The 19,699-nt window shown below is 34.8% G+C and overlaps 1 protein-coding gene across 1 annotated transcript in view; it reads right to left on the bottom strand.

Annotated features, from left to right (window-relative positions):
• ZNF385D (zinc finger protein 385D) overlaps positions 1-14,774 on the bottom strand; it is a 711,674-nt gene extending 696,900 nt beyond the window's left edge. Inside the window, exon 1 of the mRNA XM_032259519.1 lies at positions 14,557-14,774. Coding sequence (XP_032115410.1) covers positions 14,557-14,575 — 19 coding nt within the window. The 5' untranslated portion in view covers positions 14,576-14,774. The remainder of the gene's footprint in view (positions 1-14,556) is intronic.
• Positions 14,775-19,699: the final 4,925 nt, after the last annotated feature.

Genomic DNA, 19,699 nt, shown 5'->3' on the forward strand with positions numbered 1-19,699 from the left:
TTAGTAGAGACAGCATTTCACCATGTTGGCCAGGCTGGTCTCGAACTAGTGACCTCAAGCCTCCCAAAGTGCTGGGATTAACTCTGAAATTCTTAATAGATTTTTAACAAGGGACTCTGTGTTTTCATTTTGTAGTGGGCCCTGCAAATTGTGTGGCTGCTCTCAGTCACAGTCAGCATCCTCAGCCACATTTCAACAGAAACTTCTGGATATCTTTTACCCCCACACCTCGTGGGAGACATAGCAGAGCTACAGATTAATATTTAAGCACGCTAATTATAGTAGCACTCTCTCTGTCTGTTGGTTCACATAGTTTTAGCTTCCAGTCCTTTAGCTTACTTCCCATTTCTTCTGCTCCTATCCCGAAAGGTTTTTGGTATATGTAGTAAGCCTTATGTGAACAAATTGGGAGTAAGGATTATCTCTGGCCTCATAATTCTGGTCCCTGGGAATATACTGGCTGATGTCCACTGGGGCATAGTGGTTTGGGTGCCCAGCTAAGGGCATTCTGCCCTGTTTATTGTTGAAGTCCTGCTGCCACAACTGAAACTCGTTTCATTTCCAGCTCAATCAGTTACTAGGATATTTGCTTGGCTAACCTCATCCTATATTGATTCACGTTGATGCTGTAAACAACACTGAGTCTCTGCTACATCATTAAGCCAAGCCCATGTCTATGAGGTGGGGTTTCCTTGCCCCTTACCATCCCAAGATCCAGAGCAGGACCAAAATTTCTCAACTCAGTTACATAAGGCTTCACCATGTAAGAAAACAGGAGAATATCTGATTCCCTCCTCTCTGCTAGAAGGCAACTCTAGTGTGAAAATCAGGCTCTGTCTGATTTCTTCACTTTGCACAAATTCACCATACAAGGTAGAATAGTCCTGGAGTCCTAAATAAGGTATGAGCCATAAAGATCCTTCAGGACTTGTTATCTCTATGCATCTCTTTAATGTATATACCTTGCCTTTCTGGGACTTCATGACTTACATCCGGTTTTATCCTAATCTGCTCACCTTCTTTTAATTTTTAACACCTTCCTAAATCACATAGGATAAACCAGTCCCTAGCACTGCTCACAAAAGTAATGCAGGAATACATCAGATAACTTTATTCTGCTCTAAATTTTAAAATCTTTTAATTATTGGATTCCCAGTGACACCACTTGTCCACAGAAAACAAGAAACATTCATCTTCCATGATATTTAAAGGTGCATGCTATTTGGTTTATACAAATTGATTGTAGTTGAACCTGAAAGAAATTAATATTATACAAGATTTGGTGGTTGACTACTATATTAAGTAAATTAAGGCAGTCAATGAGCAGTGTACGGGAGAACAGGCAGCTTTTTAAAGCATCATTGTATAATTGATCTCATGTGATGGACAATGACAATATCATTGATAGATTTGCAACATTTTAATTGCCCTGATTTGATCATTACACATTGTATGAACGTATAAAAAAAATCACACATGCCCCATCAATATGTATAATTGTTGTGTATAAATAAAATTTTAAAAAAAGATCTATGTGAGAGAAGTACAGGAAAGCATTATTGACTGCTGTGGTAAAGAAATTATTTCAGGATCAGGCACATGGGATGTGGGGTCTCTGCTTTGATTTTTTTTTTCTATCAGAACTGAAATGAATTAAAATAGTCCCTGATGCTTATGTTAGTGAGAATGTTATATATATTGAATATTTTTTTCTGGAACTAGAGATTCCTTAAGGAAATTCTATATGAAGGGAAGAAAAAAATTTTATGGAAGTAGGAATAAAAACCGAATAGCAAGAATTACAAACACTGGGACACTTTTGTAAGTGATCAGGCAAAAGGGGTCCTTGACTGGTAGAGCAAATAAAATGAGTCTGCCAGGATTATGATCATGAATTACTGTCTACTGAGCACCCATAACTTGTGTTAGCTTATTCTGACACTTTCCTGATTAATTACCTTAAATGTATGAACTCCTGTTAAAATAGTCAAATTATACAGATAACATGTTCCTACTTTCATAAAATTGTAATTTTTCTTCCATAAAAAATTGAATTTTGGTAGAAGAACTACATATGATTCTCAAAAACCTTATATTGTCTTCATTAACAAACAATGGGAGAGCAGTCGCTTCTCAATCTGTGTTGAAATAAAATAAGGATAATAGAGTTTGTTGTTGAAAGTTTTTAATTTGGGTCTCGTTTACAGTTAATAACAGGTAAATTACACATGAGGAAAGTTAATAGTATTCAAAATAGTATTCAGATACCTTAGGGTAAAAAGCAGTTTATCAAGGACTTTGAATTTTAGATGGAGGATGAAATGAAAAGAAAAATATGAAAGACATCTTGTCCCAATAACTCTCTCATGTATGACATCCTAGAGTAGGGACCCTAACACATATGTGACTGGTACAGGAAAACAATAAAGAAGACGTCATAGAATATTTGACATTAACATATTCTCTGAGACTTATGCAATGAGTATTTATTAAGTTAAAAATGTCAATGTACTTTTAGAAAAAAATTACTTGCCACCATATGAAGACATCATTCTCAAGTGAAGGTGTAACAAGAAACAAGAAAAACACATAAAATAATGCTGAAAAGAAGTAATTTGGAATAAAGTATACACACTTGGACACTCTTTTATAAAACAGTTCTAAAACTTGATGGTCAGAATGCCAAGCAAAAGAGCAAGATCAGATTCAAACTGTGGTTTACACAGCCCCCCTGCTCCTGCACAGATGGATTATATGCTCTTCAAATTACCTGCAATGCTTAGGGCTGATTCACAGTCACCAGAGCTAGATTTAGAGGGAGAGAGCTACTTGCTTTCATGACTGGTAGATCAATGACAGTCCCTAAAATATCGCTGAAAATATAACAAGAAGGAATCACACTGATGAGTCTCTTGGGCTGGCAATTAGTCTTCCCCTAGCGCATGTTAGAATACAAACAGATGGTCATGAAAATGCCTCTATGCCGAATTTTCCTTGCCAACTGAGATATGTAAACTGAGCCGTGGCCATCTCATTCCTCTTCCCTTATTGACTTTCTCTTTTTCTGACTGTTACTGTAGATTCCCATTTAAAGACTGAATGCATGTCAGGGAATCTGGATTTTCACAAATACCCAGCGTGATTCTGAATCTGGAATTTTAAAGACCAAAAGTCAGAGAAACATTCTATTTCTCAAAATCTGATTTTTCTTTACCTGCTTCATTGAAATAACTTCTCATAGATAATCTGTCATTTTACAATTTCCCGATCTCCCACAGAGGTTGCCTATTTTAACCTCTCTGAAAAAAACTCTTTAGCACACAGTAGACAACCGCCACCTCTTTTTTTTTTTTTTTTTTTTTTTTTTGAAGCTGTCTCCTCCTTGGGCTTCTGAATCAAGGACAATCTAAGGTATTCTCCAGGCCTGACAGCTGTTGTAACATCATGAACATGAGTGTGGACTCTGAAACCAGCCTGCCAGACTCAGGGACTGGCCTCACATCTCTCCAGCTGCATGGCCTTTAGCAAATTTCCTTATTTTCCTTTGTGTCCATTTATGATCTATATAATGGATACTAATAACTATATCTAAATTATAAAATATGAAAAGAACATTAATTATACACATATAATAAAATCTAGGACAGTAGAAATGCATGACAAATGTTACTCATCATTTATATTTTTGATACCTTTATTATCTGCTTAGCAGACCTTTTGTCTTCCTCTTACAAGACACGAATGAAATTCTAAGGTTGCTTCCCCTCTTCTTATTTTATTTTTTTAATTTTTATTTTTAATACCCTTAGATGTAGCTATTCTAGCAGTGGGAATAAGATCTAGGTCAGAATTATTACTGTATACAGGAAGTATTAATTAAATATTTGTTAAGGAAATTAAATATTCTTGTACTAATTCTTCTTTCATTACTCTCCATTGAAACTACAGCTTTTTATAACCTCTTATGAGCTGATTAGTTCACATATTCTCTAACTTCTTATACTTCTACTAAGTCACTGAAGTCAAATCTTGAATTAAAATCACATTTTTTCTCAAGTAAATTATTGTACTGAAATTCATGTACACATTTTCACTCCTCTCAAGGTTTGACAATGGGAAATGAGTAGCAAATACGATTTGTTCATATATTTGATTTCAACACTGTACCTGATACAAGCAGTTGTAAACAGGTAATACATATGTGGTCCAGCTTTTATCTTTGTACCTTCATACATAGTGTCAACTTTAACTGAGACAGAGTCTAGATGTCCTTTACAAAAGTTCCCTGGGAAGAATTCTAATCTCACATATTTTGTGATGAGTAAGCAAAGTCAACTTTGCAGGTGATTCCAGAGGTGAGATAAAAGAGGAAATTACAGCACATGTTACAAAGCCAGCAAACTCATTTATCTGTTTTAAACAGATTTATCTGTTCCCTCTGACCTCTTTTATCCTTGACCTCATCAGGACATTCACTTTCTGACACCTTTGGCTTATAACCCCCAGATTCATGGGTTTTTTACTTTTCACTATTAGGCTGGGCAGGTGAGTTATATCTCAACTTCTAACTGCATACTAGCATAAGTAAATTCATCAGAATTTCCATTAAACAATGCACACCACCTTTAAGGCTACTTCAGAGTAATCTTAGAGATATTCTGAGTCCTGTTGGAAACCTGTTATTGGGCCCCTTTTCTCTAACTTTATAGGTTTTCTTACTTGTGTTTAGGTCCAGTGCTTTATCTCACACACACACACACACACACACACACACACACATATATTCATGCCATTGCTTAGTGTTTTTGAGGAACAAATAAAAAAGGTGGTGGTTAAAAGGAAGACTGCCAGGCCTGGTGTGGGCCTATAAAGGTAGAAGCCAGTTTCCAAAGGGTGGGCCTCAAAATGGAAACTAAATTGTTAAGGGCATAAGTCAGGGAAAAAATCATACATACAGGAATCTCACCTTTATTACTACTAGCTCTTTTACCTTGGACAAATTACTTCTAGGGGATTATAAGGGAAGGAAAACAAAAGTTAAAAAGCTTATACTGTCCAATCTGGAAAAGTAGAGGAGTGATTATTTTCCTAAGATTATAGATAGGAAACACAAGGACTGGAAGATGTTGTCATTGGACGTAATTAGTAACTGAAAGAGATAAAAGATGAAGAAACAAGAGGTAGTCCTATGTGTACTAAACAGATTTGAAGTTCAGACACAAAAAAAAATTATTCTGAACTCTCATTTCATACTACCAGTGCTATAAGCTATTGGTAAAATCAGTACCTTAAATGCCTTCAGTTTTTCAAACTTCCCTAGCCATATTCACTCTAACACATAGACATGCAGAGAAGCACAAATGAAAATCTCTTCTATCTCAAATAGATTACATTTCCAAACTAAATTTTATCAATCTAATCTATTATTTTTTCTCTTATGGCTTCCCTTAATTTTCACTTCATCTAGTTTTCAAAACAATGGTCATGACGAACTAGAATACACTTCATCTTGGGCAGGATAAACTATTGGATGGTCTCCATGCAGGAGTCAGTCTGGATTATCAGACTCAAATTGTAAAACCTTACCAGACTCAGATTGTAAAACTGTGTCCTAGTACACAGCGTTTCTTAGGGACACAGATTGCCTAAAGAAATCTCTGTGTTGCAAAAGATGGTGTCCTTCGATAGAATTCATATTAAGTCCAGGTAAAGCAAATAGCCAGTGGCTGGAGCATTATCTTCTTCTAAAATGACTGACGTGCTTTTTCTTTAGGGTGAAAGAAACTGGTAACAAAAGCCAAAAACCTACTCCAAATTTGAACACAGTGAAATTACTTGCTTCTACATTTTTACCCTTCAATGATAAAAAAGAAATTTAGTTCAGTCAAACAAGAATACAACGTGTCTCATTATACATTTTTGAGCAATTTGATATCAGCATTTTTTATGGCCTCCTCTTGGCTGAACTTCTAAAGGATATGGTCGGCAACAGAAAAGAGGAAAGTGCCACATTTCAATATGTCATATACTGATATGGTTTGGTTGTGTCCCCACCCAAAATCTCATCTTGAATTGTAAACCCCATGATCTTTACAATCCCCAGGTGTCAAGGGAGAGACCAGGTGGAGGTAATTGAATAAGGGGGCAGTTTTCCCCAGCTGTTCTCATGATAGTAGTTCTCACAAGATCTGATGGCTTTAAAAGTGTTTGCTATCTCCTCCTGCATTCATTCTCCTTCCTGCCCATGTGAAGAAGGTGCCTTGCTTCCCCTCTGTCTTCCACCATGACTGTAAGCTTTCTGAGGCCTCCCCAGCCATGTGGAACTGGGAGTCAAACCTTTTTGTTTTATAAATTACCCAGTCTCTGGCAGTTCTGTATAGCAGTATGAAAATGAGCTAATACATATACTAATGTAGACATGGTATCATTAAGAAAGAAGTTACCATTACTAAATAAAATCATGCCAAAGAGATCACCACGAAGCCAAAAATATACTAGCAAGTGCTAATTTGTCTACTGACAGTCAATAAAAGCACAAATAGTCCTTGGAGATCAAAAGGTGAGACAAATTTATATATAAATGATAAATTTATACATAAAATCAAGGCCTGAAGTAAGATTTAAGTCCACAAAGTTCTTTTATTTTCATTAACTACCAATGTTGCAGGAGAAGAAAATCTATTAAATTGAAAATCTGCTGACACTTGAAACATCTTCTGAGGCAATCAATGGAAAGAAAAAAGGAACAGATCAGTGAGAACTAGAAACTGAAATTTTATTTAGCTTTTCTGTTAAATGAAAGAAAATTTAATGCTAGCAGCATAGATAAAGGCAGCAATACTCTGGATTTATGTACTACAAAACAATGAGCACCAAAAGACTCTAGAATACTGGTAGATAAAACTGAATTATTTGATAGCAGTTTCAGCCCAATAAAAATAGAAAACCAGGCTTAATAAAAATAACCCAAATATGACAAAGATAATGTGAATAAAATAAAGCTGCCACAATAGGTCCACTTCTTACTCAATCCTTCAAGAAGCGTTAACAGCAGCTTAAGCTATGTTGAGCACATGAAATTGAATTACATTAGTTGGCCATAGAAGCTTTAAAGATCCTAAAAGTTATGTTCCTTGTAATATGTCTTTCAAAATGCTCTTATGAATCAAAGAACCATTTTTAATCTAATGTTCAATTTTCTGTTCTTAGACAAAATCCCTTATAATACTTTAATTTTTCATTCTATACCTCATAATGTTAAAGCTTTTCCATTATAGAATATATCACATAGTTGGAAAACAAAATGGAAAATATGAGTAAAATTTCAATGCTTACCTAGAAATCTCAACTTCACTACTAATTTCCTATGGTAATTTAAAAATATGTATCATAAAAGGTAGTGATATACAAACATGGTTATAATGCTTGTAAAATTGCACAAACAATATTTTTTATTCATACTTGCTTGCATTCCTGATGACTTGTGACAAAAATTTAGAAGTATGTATCTTGGGAGAATTGTTGGTTATTTTTAATTTACTTTTATACATTTGTATGCAGTACATATGAAACCATATTATTTCTATCAGCAGAAAAATAATCTTTATTTGTAAAGCTTAATTGCATCATAAATATAAAACCAAAGGCCTTTTTAAAAGGGGAACTTAGCCATGTAGTCTATATTGTAATTTCCTAGATCTATAATATTTATGAGAGGGTGAATCATGAAAACTTGAATATGGCCAAGTCAACACATTTAGCCAACTTCTAATACAGAATTCCCTTCTGCCACTTCTTTATTCACCACATCTTCAAAAAGTATGCTCACGTAAAAAGATACATTTCTGGTATGACAGATAACATATAGTGATAAATTATAAAATGAACTATTTATGTGACTATTCTGCACAAAATATTTTTAGCAGTTAGAGTTGTTGATGAAAATTTAAGGAAAACATCAGCTTTGTGGTAATAAGTGATTTAAAAATGACATAAACTCAGTAACATAAGAAAATACCCAAATGTATGGTATAATTTTGTTGACAGTAGAATATGTTTGCTGGGGAGATTAATGAGTTGCCAATAATGTAGACCTGGGTGGTTCAAAAGTCAAACAGCTGTATTGGTCAGTCTGTTAACGTTCTTTGATCCTTGGTTGTCTTATTTTTAAAATAGACTTAATAAGACTTGGTAAGATTGTTGATTGGGATTCGATAAATGATGCACATGAAGTACTTGGAACAGTTGATATTAGCTCCCTTTTCATTTCTTTTGCATTTTTGATGGCAAATCTTAACTCACTAATATCAGATGCTAAATAAGAGTTAGGGAAATATTACATTTTGTTGCATTTGCACAGTAAAACACATTGTGCATATTTCTTATTGAGACTTTGAAGGAAACCAGAATATTTTACCCCAAAATATACTTCTTTGGCGTATTCTGAGATGCTATTGAGAGGGGCTACAGCCTGAACAGCTTTGAAAAGCTGTCTTTGTGTGAGAAGGAATTACATCTGTGTAGAAAATCTACATTAGTAAACAACGGATGCAAACAGGCTTTCTCTGAGGCCCCCCTTATCTACCTTATCCCAAACTAAGATTAACTCAGAGGAAAAAAGAGACTGGAAGCCAGCCCGGTTTGAAACTCTAACAGATACATTTTTGCCACAGGCCACCATCTATCCTTTCTGAGGGCAGCTCTGAGTCTACCTGAGAGATTTTTTACGGGCACAATAAGACAGCTCTGTCTGCCATGCTTTCCTTTTCTCACTCTCCTATTCCATGGGACTCCACCTCCCTCGCACTACCCAGAAAGCAGCCACCCTTTCTATAACCTCAGGATGATGTATAAACTTCAACCACCTAGCCTCTCCTTTGAGTCTCATATTTTGTATGGCTCCCATGTTTATGCATGTTAATAAATTTGTATACCTTTTTTTCTGTTAATCTCTCTATTGTAAATTCATGTCAACAGACTTAGAGCTGAACCTTCAGAAGGTGAGGAAAATTCTCCTTAACAACTTTTAAAACATTGGTGGTGCCTTATTTGGATTCCCAAGAAGCAGACTCTAGGATGATTTTGCGTACAACTGATGGACTAGAGATCTATACCTGTGAGGCATAAGAAAAGCAGGACAGAGTAGATAGTGAAATTAGACTGTGATAGAATTGAAACAGAGACATTGGCAAAACTGAAGCTGGATTGGACTTTCAGAGATGTCCACCCACTTTTGGAGCAAGGAGCTGGGACTTTGTGCCTCAGCATAGACTAGCCATTGGATGCAGGCTGCCCTAAGAGAAGAAACAAGCTCAGAGGAGGTAGTTCCCATGAGCTAAAAGCAATGCTTGGGGAGGAATTTAGCGGGTAACATTCCCGACTAAGCTGGAGGGACTGTGAAGATTCCTGAATCTCATAGATTCTTGAATCAATTCCAGCACAGCATGAACTCATGTGCTGTACATGCGTTCAATATAACTTTTTTGTGTAAAACGTACATCACTGTCAGAAACTGTAGTCTTAACTGTAGGAACACTAGCATCCTAATTAATTTATATACATCAGATAGCTTTTCACTGTGATCTTCAGAAGATCATTTTCCTTAATAAGTGAGATGACATGTAAAATGCCATATTTTCCTCAGAAGTGTGAAAAACATTTTAGATATAATGCTCTCTCTTGTTCATGTTTTTTGTAGTATATAATAGAATATGCCTCAAGGCATATAATTACAATATTAAAACATCAAATAATGATATTTTATCTATCTAGACAATCCTTAAATAATTGCTAAAAATTAATTTTATTTGCGTACTTAAAAATTTTTAAAAAGTACAAGGTTGAATGAATTTAGGTGAAAATCTCCATTGTTACATTCCTTTCTTGACTTACTTATTTTCCATTAGAAATCTAAACTGTCATGAAAATTTTGTGAAGATGGAAGTTCAAAGCAATCATTTTGCAATTGTGCAAATTTAAGGAGAAGACTCAAACAACTCCCATATCTTTCTCGAAATAAACTAAAAATGATGATGTGTTTACTCAGAATTTACAGGATCTATTATTTGTACATATCAACATTTTTAGCTTGGTCTCTGTGTAGATAAACGAATGACCATTAATAACTGTATAAGGCTTGTAACTGGGCTCATTTCTTATTACCATCAAGCCTGAAAAAGCATATTTTAATAGTGGGGATATGAGGGATAGGTAAAAGAAATACTATATTTCTATATTAAAGTGCTAATTCATTTGTGAAATTTATGGCCTATAATTAGGCCTACCTATAGTTACAGATGAGGACCTCCATTTACACACTACAGAGGTGATAAAAAAGGAGCACTTTTAAAAGGGAGTTGAGAAAGACAAAGGTACAGAGGGCTAGGTTTTCACTTACAATGTACCCAAAGGGAAGTTTTTTTTGAGAGTGAAACCACTTATAGTCTTTCTTCCTGACCAAAAGTCACCCCAAATGGATAAATTATTTCCCCTCTGTTCTATGACCCTTTAATTACAACACCCATTCTTTCCCCTGATATACCTTCAGAAAAGTAGGATATAACCATAGGATCTCATGTGGCAGTGTTATGGGAAATAAAGGGTCAGGGTAATTTTTATTTAAAAGCAGGGTACTTCAGTGCTAAAAAGGAAGGGCCATCAAGCCATAAAAAGACACAGAGAAAAGTTACATGCATATTACTAAGTGAAAGCAGCCAATATAAAAAGGCTGTATACTGTGTGATTCAAATTTTATGATTTTCTGAAAAAGTCAAAACCATGGGGACCACAGAAAGATCAATGGTTATGTGGATGAATAGGCAGAGCACAGAGGACTTTAAGGGCAGCAAAAGTATTCCGTATATTATTGTGATATTGGATAAATGCCATTACACATTTTGTAACCCATAGAATGTACAACACCAATGGTAAACACTAATGTAAACTATAGACTTTGGGTGATAGTGATGTGTTCACGTAGGTTCATCAATGTAATAAATGTAGCACTGCCATGATGGCATTGACAGTGGGGAAGGCTGTGTGTGAAAGAGGGAGAGGATATATGGGAAATCTACTTTCCACTCAGTTTTGCTGTGAACATAAAACTTCTTTAAAAATAGTCCATTAAAAAAAAGAAGCAAAGTAGACTGGTCTATGTCAAGCACTGGTCTGATGGCTGTGGAAAGGTGACAGTTTACTACGCTAGGAACCTTATGGGAGCTGATCAGTTGCAAAGTAATGTGTGGCCTGACAGGAGGCTGGATAACACAAAAAATACTCAGCAAAATCATCTAGGAAAATATTTTTATTTGTATTTCCACTTTCAAATACTCACTGACGGTACTTGGTAGTATTTAAGAACTCTTATCCTACCAAATGTTAGGGTTTGAAATGAATTAGTTTTGCTTTCCTAACTCTGAGATCCAGTACAGGAATATAGCATTTCTCCTAATCCTTAAGAAGTTGATTCAATCTTTACGCCATGATTTCCATCTAGTTTCCCACATACATTATTGGTCTTTTCTTAGTAAGAGGCCCCAGCACTAAGCTTCATTGAAATTTCAACCATACTGAATTCTTGGCAACTCTTGCCTCAACACAACCCAATCTCACAGGCCAGGGTCCTTAAACTTAAGAACTAAGGATTACTACAGAATTTTCTGTCTTACTTCAAGTATCATCGCTTTCTACTGATCCCTGCTCTTGCATTCATACACCAGATCAAATATCCTTGAAAACCGATGCAGCCCAGATTAAGACCAAATTCATCACACCTTCTCAGAGAATGTGATTGACACTTTTGGTTCCAGGATCTCCCCTAATTCTTAATTGGAGCCAAGTTAGTTCCTAAGACTTGGCCTTGGCCCTGTCATTCCTGACTTTTCTCATCCACATGTCCACCTTCCTCTGAAGTATAATTTCAGGCCAAACTGACATGACCCAAGATGACCAAGTGTTCCCAGTAATCATGGTTGTTTTTCATGCTGTATCGTCATGTTAGTAATATTAGTAATGACAGCTCACTAAAAGTGTCCTTACTAACATGATGATACTTAAAATGTCTTGGGAAAAAATCTGAATAGGAAATCCAGCAATGAATATTTGTTGAGTACTATATTAATCAAAGAATTTGAGAAATATATTAAAATTTTAATTTTTTAGTGTTCTCCTAAATGACTTCTCTTTTTGAATGAAGAAAGGCATAGTTCCTACAGCATATTCATTTTAGAAAACAGTAGCATTTAGAAATACAGGTACTTAAGTGAGTAAGACCAGGGTTTGATTTCAAGTTTGACCATTTAATAGTTGTGTGACCTTTAGCATAGTATCAAGTGATGTTATCCTCAATGTCCACATCTATAAAAGGAATATAACAAGATCACTTTAGTTGGTTATGAGGAAACAATAAAATGTACATAAAGTCTTTAATAAAGTGCTAACCTCCAAGTGCACTGATATGATTGTTTAAAACTATTTAATTTGAGTAAACTCATTCCTAGTATTGTGGTTTGAAAATCTTTGGCCATTCTAAATTATGCCTGGGACTAACTCTGATTTGGGTTTCTAAACCAGACATACCTTTCGTTCTAGTTTTGTTTTACAGCATTGTTTACTACTTCTCCAAATGAGGTCTGTGACTATCAAGATAGGCGAAGTAAAACCCCAAAGCTTACACTATCATGACCAATACAAACTTAGAGAAAACAACTCAGAAATGAATCATACTGTACTTGAAGTTAACAATAAGGAATAGATTTTTCTTAAGAACTCTAAGTAGAGACTGTGAAATATGCATTTTAAAATCATGACTTACTTTGCTAGTGATAGCAGCAGGAGGCAGACAAATGACAAGAGGCAATCCCCAGTGAAACCCCGCCCTCAAGCCAAAGACAGTTTAAAGCCTGAAAGCCAAGCTACAAGTCAAATCCATGGACTGGAATGAAAATCTGTCTTCCCATTTGGTGTGCTTTCCTCTGACTGATCCCCACCCTTCACCTATTTTACATATACCAACCCCTTTCTTACTGGTGTGCTACAATGCCATGTCCACCTTAGAGTGATGCCTTTGCTGTAGCCTTTCTTGCACACTCACAAATAATTCAGCATGTACTCTCCTATTCTGAGCCCATAAAAGCCCAGAGTCAGCCACACTGAGGGAGAAACTACCCAACTGTGGAGGTGGTGGACCACCCACTCACCCCGTCTCCACTGAGACCTGTTCCACTGCTCCATAAAATTATTCTATGCCCTTCTCACTCTTCAATTGTCAGCATACCCTCATTCTTAGACATGTGACTGAACGTCGGTGTGGAGAAGGATGTAACGTTGTGGCCCTCTGTCCTCTACCAGCAGAGGGCAGCCAGTCCACATAACAGAAACAGCAGCGGGGCCAAGCCAGCCCTAAAGCCGCCAGCCAAGGCAGAGAAAAGGCATTGCTGGCCAGGTGTTTCTGGCCACCAGAAGTGATCAAGAAAAGTCCTGTGTCACTAGGTTTACCTTATACCTATAGCATTTAAGAGTTCTCAGTTACTTTCTTACCACAATTTTTGTTTCTTATATCTCTTTAACAAATAACATCTATAATTAATTAAATGTCCTACATTTCAAAAAATATAAAATTCTTTCCAACAGACTACAACAGTTCATTCGTACTAAAATCATATAAATAAAAAACACATAAAGCAAGGTAGAAACAATTTCTACTTTAAGAATGCACTTTTCTTTTTCTTCTCATTATTTGGTCACTTCCAAGCAAATTACAAAATTATATTAAAAATCTTTATGACATTAAATATAAGAAGAGATTGAAATTCATTCTCACTTTTAGATGTCAGTATAATTTAGATAAATTATATTTTATTTATCAAACATAAAACATCCAATCAGAATATAATATTATAACTCAAGTTGCTGTGAGTTAGTACTCTAAAGTCTCCTTTCTACGGGTCCGCCCTCTCTTCATGTCTATATTTTTCTAATAACCTTCCATTTGTTCCCAAAGACATTTTTGTGCGATTTGAAAAATCTGTTCACTCATAAATTCAACACATACTTTTAAGAAGCAGTCTAAAGTTATTAAATAAACCATACATTTTCATTAGGAAACTTAAAAGTCTGTACTAATCATTATTTATTGATTAAACCACCTATTTGAAAAGATATGCATTATTTCAAATCAGTTGCAGTGTTACTAACCAAGTGAATCCCCTAAACCTGCAGGAAATAAAAAATAAAATACAAAAACCCACTGTCTATTTCCATGTATAACTACATTAAAGGCATACATTAAGAAACTCTAAAATCAACTTTTTCAAAATTATAGTAAATTTTCTGCAGGTCACAACCCTAATGAGATTTAGCATGTATGACAAATAAACTTTCTCCTTCTCTCTCAAAGAGAAATGATGTATTTTAATGTACTCTGCTGATAAAGCTTTTATGTAAGATTTTTCCTGGTTTAAAATAATTTAGTTCATTCTTTTATCACCACATCTGCAGGTACATAAATAACTTAAGATGATGATGTAAAATAGAGAAAGTATTTTTAGAAAAGCTTACCATTGTCATTTTTCAGCATCCCGTTGCTGAGTTGTTTCAATCTCTTTTGATGTGATTTGCCATTGTAGTGGATTTGAGCTTGAGCGGCTGAATTCAGCTGAATGTTACACACGTTGCACAAAGTAAAGTTGGTATGCTTCTTTTCTCTTTCCGGTTTTTCTTCAAAGTTGTCAGGTATTAATTCAGCCTCACTCTCGCCATCGTGTGCACAGGTGAAACCTGGGGGTACAAAGAAAGTTATGAACAAGCAAATCAAGATTTTTAGATTACTTCATATTTATTAAATTGGGTAGCAAGTAAGGATTGTTCTACACTCAGGAATTAAAAATGTCTACTTACTCTCATTTTAATAAATTGCTTTCATACTATGCGAAAGTAGACAACCTCTTGAATGGAATATAAATGGCAAACATTTACCTTTTTAAAAAATTTATTCCCAATACTGTGCTATATGATTTTATTACTTCATTTAATTATCATAACAATGAAATAAGCACTATAATTTTCCCTTTTTTTACAGCTGAGGAATCTAAGTTTTAGAAGGATCAAATAATGTGTCTGAGGTCACACAGCTAACAAGTCGCATAGTTCTGATAAGCATTCAGTTTACCTCTAAATCCACATTTCTAAATCCATCATCAGGTTCTCTAGCATCTATTAATGAATTAGATATTTTTATTTTGATTCAACTACACAAAATTATTTTATATATTCCTTACGAGTTAAGTAAAGAAACTTACATCTGGGTGGACACATTCTACAGACACAAAGATGCTAAAACTGTTTCAATACCCAAAACTCTATGTGTTATACCTGACACACAAAAGAGGCTTTGAATACTCAAGATAGCCTCATAATCAGGATACAAAAAAAATGTGACTGATTTATGGATTACATTGGAAAGTATTACTTTTAGACAAATATAAGCTTTGTATATTGAAACCAAACAGAAAAAGTCAACTCATAATTGCAGTAACTCTGGCCTTAATATGACATACATACATACATTCATTCATTTATTTATTTGGGATAGGGTTTCACTCTATCACTTAAGCTGGAGGGCCCTGGCATGATCTTACCTCAGTGCAGCCTCAATCTCCTGGGATCAAGCAGTCCTCCCACTTTGGCCTCCTAAGTAGCTAGAACTATAGGTGTATGCCACCAATTATCATCCAGCAAGATGGTAATAATTTGAGTAACTATTGTAATCTATACTTAACATCCATTCACAAATAATTAAAAATAATAACACCTCATTTCTAAGCTGTCTGTACTTCCACTACCCAGGCCTCTATAGCACACTATGGTCCTGATATGATTTCTCCATTCCAATGCTCCCAATTCTTTAAGGAGTTAAAGTCTTTGAAAATATTAGCAGAGAAAAAGAGTTATGATTTTAATGTGCATGTATGAACTGACTGCTATGTGGCAGCATCCTCCTAGGTTCTAGAGTTAAACTGACAAGCATCACAAAAGTGGTCCTTGCCATTATACAAACTTACTGATAATGATGCAAAAGCCATGGACTTTGGTATGACACTAATGAGGTAACAAATGCTGAAATGTTTTCCACAATATGTAAGGATTATTCGTTTGCCAGTAAAATTTTTAAAAAGTCAAGCTAGTGAATTCATGCAAAAATGGCCAATACTTGAATCTATTGAAGTCACTATCCAATTTCCAAAATGAGTGAAAGATTGGTAAGTACATAATGCATTTTTTCCTGTTTTCCTTATTTCGTTAGATTTATTATATTATATATATCTATATGTATATATATATGTATTGTACTTTAAGTTCTGGGGTACGGGTGCAGAACATGCAGGTTTGTTACATAGATATATATGTGCCATGATGGTTTGCTGCATCCATCACCCTGTCATCTACATTAGGTATTTCTCCTAATGCTATCCTTCCCCTAACCCCCACCCCCAACAATTCCTGGTGTGTGATGTTTCCCTTCCTGTGTCCATGTGTTCTCATTGTTCAACTCCCACTTATGAGTGAGAACATGCATAATGCATGCTTTCTTTGTGAACTAATTCATTTAAAATATTAACTTCCTTTTAAAAAGGAAACACTTTCTTACTCAGGTAACCTTGTTAAAATAATGTTAATTATGTAATTTAAATAGTCATTTTAAAATATAATTTATTGGCTTTGTAAAATGATAATTTTAATGAAAGGAAAATATGTAAGCATATTGGTTTTTCTTATTTTATATAAATAAAATATCTAAGTATCCAGGTTATAAATAGAACAGTCAAAACTTGTTTTGTCTAGAGTTAATTTATGTCTTTAAATGTTTTATCTCAAATATTGTTAACTAGTAAAAAAGATGAAGTAAATGATGGGTGCTAAAATCACAGCAATATGCATAGCCATTAAAGCAGATCAGCAAAGTTTTATAATATGGGAAAATATTTCGTATGTAAGTAAAAAGCAAACATAAGATGTAAATTACATATTGTATGTTTACAACCATGTGAAACACCAACTTGACTTAGGAAAAATATTAGCATTATGTCATTCTGAGTGGAAAGATTAGAGTTGGCTTGTTTTCCTTCAGCATTGCTGTATTTTAAATTTTTCACACATGGACAATTTATTATGAAAAACTAAATCAATATATTTAAAAAAAGCCAAACTGCTTACTTCTTCTAGCATGAACAGTTTAGGTTTGCCAGAACTAGGCAATGCTACAGAGACAGTCACAGTAGGGGAGCCCTTGTAATACATGATTTTTGCTAAATATATGCATATATTTGGAAGAAAGTATTTTCTTATTTGATTCAGATTTCCATCTTGACCCATAAAATAAGAACATATGCTAACACTTTAGCAGGGGAAAATATTGGTGAATCTTCTTTCAAGGCTATGAGATTTATTTGCTTATACATTAGGGATTCCCTGCTCACATGAGAAAGTAAAGACTATATTACCAGACAATGTCAACAATTAATTTAGTACTAAGGTGCAAGGATGACAACTTTAAAAGGAAATAGGAAGTATGTGATATGGGCACTAAGGAACAAAAAGAACCTCAAATACATTATTGTGGCTGGGTTAGGACATCATAAAACATTTATAGGTCTTACAAGAAAAGTGCAATGGCTCCAATGGCACTCTCTGAAGCAGGAGGCAATATTTGTAAGTGATTTTCCTTCCCAATATGGTAAAAATGTCATGTTTAAATTTTTAAATGGAAATTTGACACATTTGACTTCCACTGAGAAAAAGTTCAGCAGTCATACATAAACTTCAGGTAACTGTCTCGGAGCCCAAAATAATTTATCAATTTGTCCATTTTTTCCCTCCTAAACTTCATCCCTCAGAACTATTAAAACACTGGAAAGATATTTGGCTTAATACAGTGATGTAAGTGTAGACAGCACTATTTAACAGTTTCAAGAACTGGGATCATCCTGGGAGTAATTATCAAAGGAATTGGGGGGTGTGTGTGTGTGTGTGTTTTAATTTTCTAGATGTGAAGACTGATTTACTCTTACAGACTCATAGGAATAATTAAAATGTGGCACATATAAGATAACTCATTTTTGGTAAGCTATATTAAACAATGTATTGAGATAATTTGAGGAAAAAATAAAAATAAAAACAATATTTTCCTGGGGTGCAAGGTGGTTCTTGCAGTTGATTTATTTGGTGCGTTGTTTTGTCACAAGCTAAAATGTTACCACTTTTGCCAAAGGACCAGCTGTTGCTATCAAGTCTGCCCTGAGGAATGCTGATCTTCTCTAACCCATGTCATCCCTGGGGTAACAGGCTATATCCTTGCTGGACCCTAAAATTAGTGTAGCCTAATTGATCAAGAATCAAAAGTTGTAGACACAGAAGCCAACTGAAAAAAACTCCCAGGAACCAAAGCTGGAGCAACTTGAGCAATGATGTAAGTCACATATTACTGGATTAAAACCCAAAGTGTAAAATAAATTTAAATGAGTGCATACTGACGTGAATATAAATGGAAGACAAAGATACCAAATTCTGGTTTATAAGTATTTCAAATAATTTAAATAGACATCCTCCATTCACGCAGGTCAGGGCACAACACTCTTCCCCTTTATGTGTAGGTTATGTTAAGTGACTTGCATCTAAATAGTGTGATACATAAAGAGAAGAAAAAGAGCTTTATACTGAAGAAACTTCACAAATAATTCTTCAGCCAAACAAGTTTCAAATCAACAGTGATAAGTCACACTGATAGCAAGAATCCTTAATATGATATGCTAACAACGGCATTTCACCTCTGTGATCTTTCTTACAGAAATATAGACAAAAACAAATTAAGGAAGGATATACAAAATACCTGATCAATAGTCAAAACTGTCAAGGTCATCAAAACTAGAAGGAGTCTGAGAAATTTTTACAGCCCAAAGGAGCCTAAAGAAATATTAAAATGAAATGAAATGTAGTATCCTGGATGAGTTCTTTAAATAAAACATGGACATAAGAGGAAAAATTAATGAAATCCAAATAAAGCATAGAGTATCACTAATAATAATGTATTATTATTAATTAATTGTAATAAAGTACCATACTTACATAAGATAGCAACAATAGAGGAAATTAGACAGGAGATGTATGGAAACTCTACTAATTTGGCAATGTTTTTGCAACTCTAAGACAATTCTACAGTAAAAGTTTTATATAATTTTTTAAAATTTGGAAAATAGAGCAGAGACCATTTTATCTCCTTGACAATAAAATAGCAACCTCTTGAGAACTTGTGTGCTCTGGGAAAGAACTGAGAAAGAAATTTCTGTTCTCTTTATCCCTTGCTCATTCATCTCTCAGAAATAAATTATGTGATTCGAAGAATGAGGTAAACGTTCACTGCTTCATGTGTGGTCCACCATCAGATGGCTCTTTATCTCAAATTTGCCTGAAATGACATTCTCCTACCTTCCTTGTCATATACAAATTTACAATGTAAAGCCTCCCCAGCCCTCTGCAGAAAGCCCAGAATTCTCCTGCCTATGACTAGGTAATTAAATTCTATTCACAGAAGAAAGGGTTGAGGGTGGAAAGTTCTAAGTCATTTTCTCTAATTCAACATTTCTTCTGAATAACTAGGCTACCAACCCACCAACAAAAATGTAATACACCTCAACTGTTTCCATTT

Source organism: Sapajus apella, unplaced genomic scaffold, assembly GCF_009761245.1.
Source record: "Sapajus apella isolate SASKATOON/1434 unplaced genomic scaffold, GSC_monkey_1.0 scaffold4, whole genome shotgun sequence".
In the NCBI taxonomy this organism is placed as follows: domain Eukaryota; kingdom Metazoa; phylum Chordata; class Mammalia; order Primates; family Cebidae; genus Sapajus; species Sapajus apella.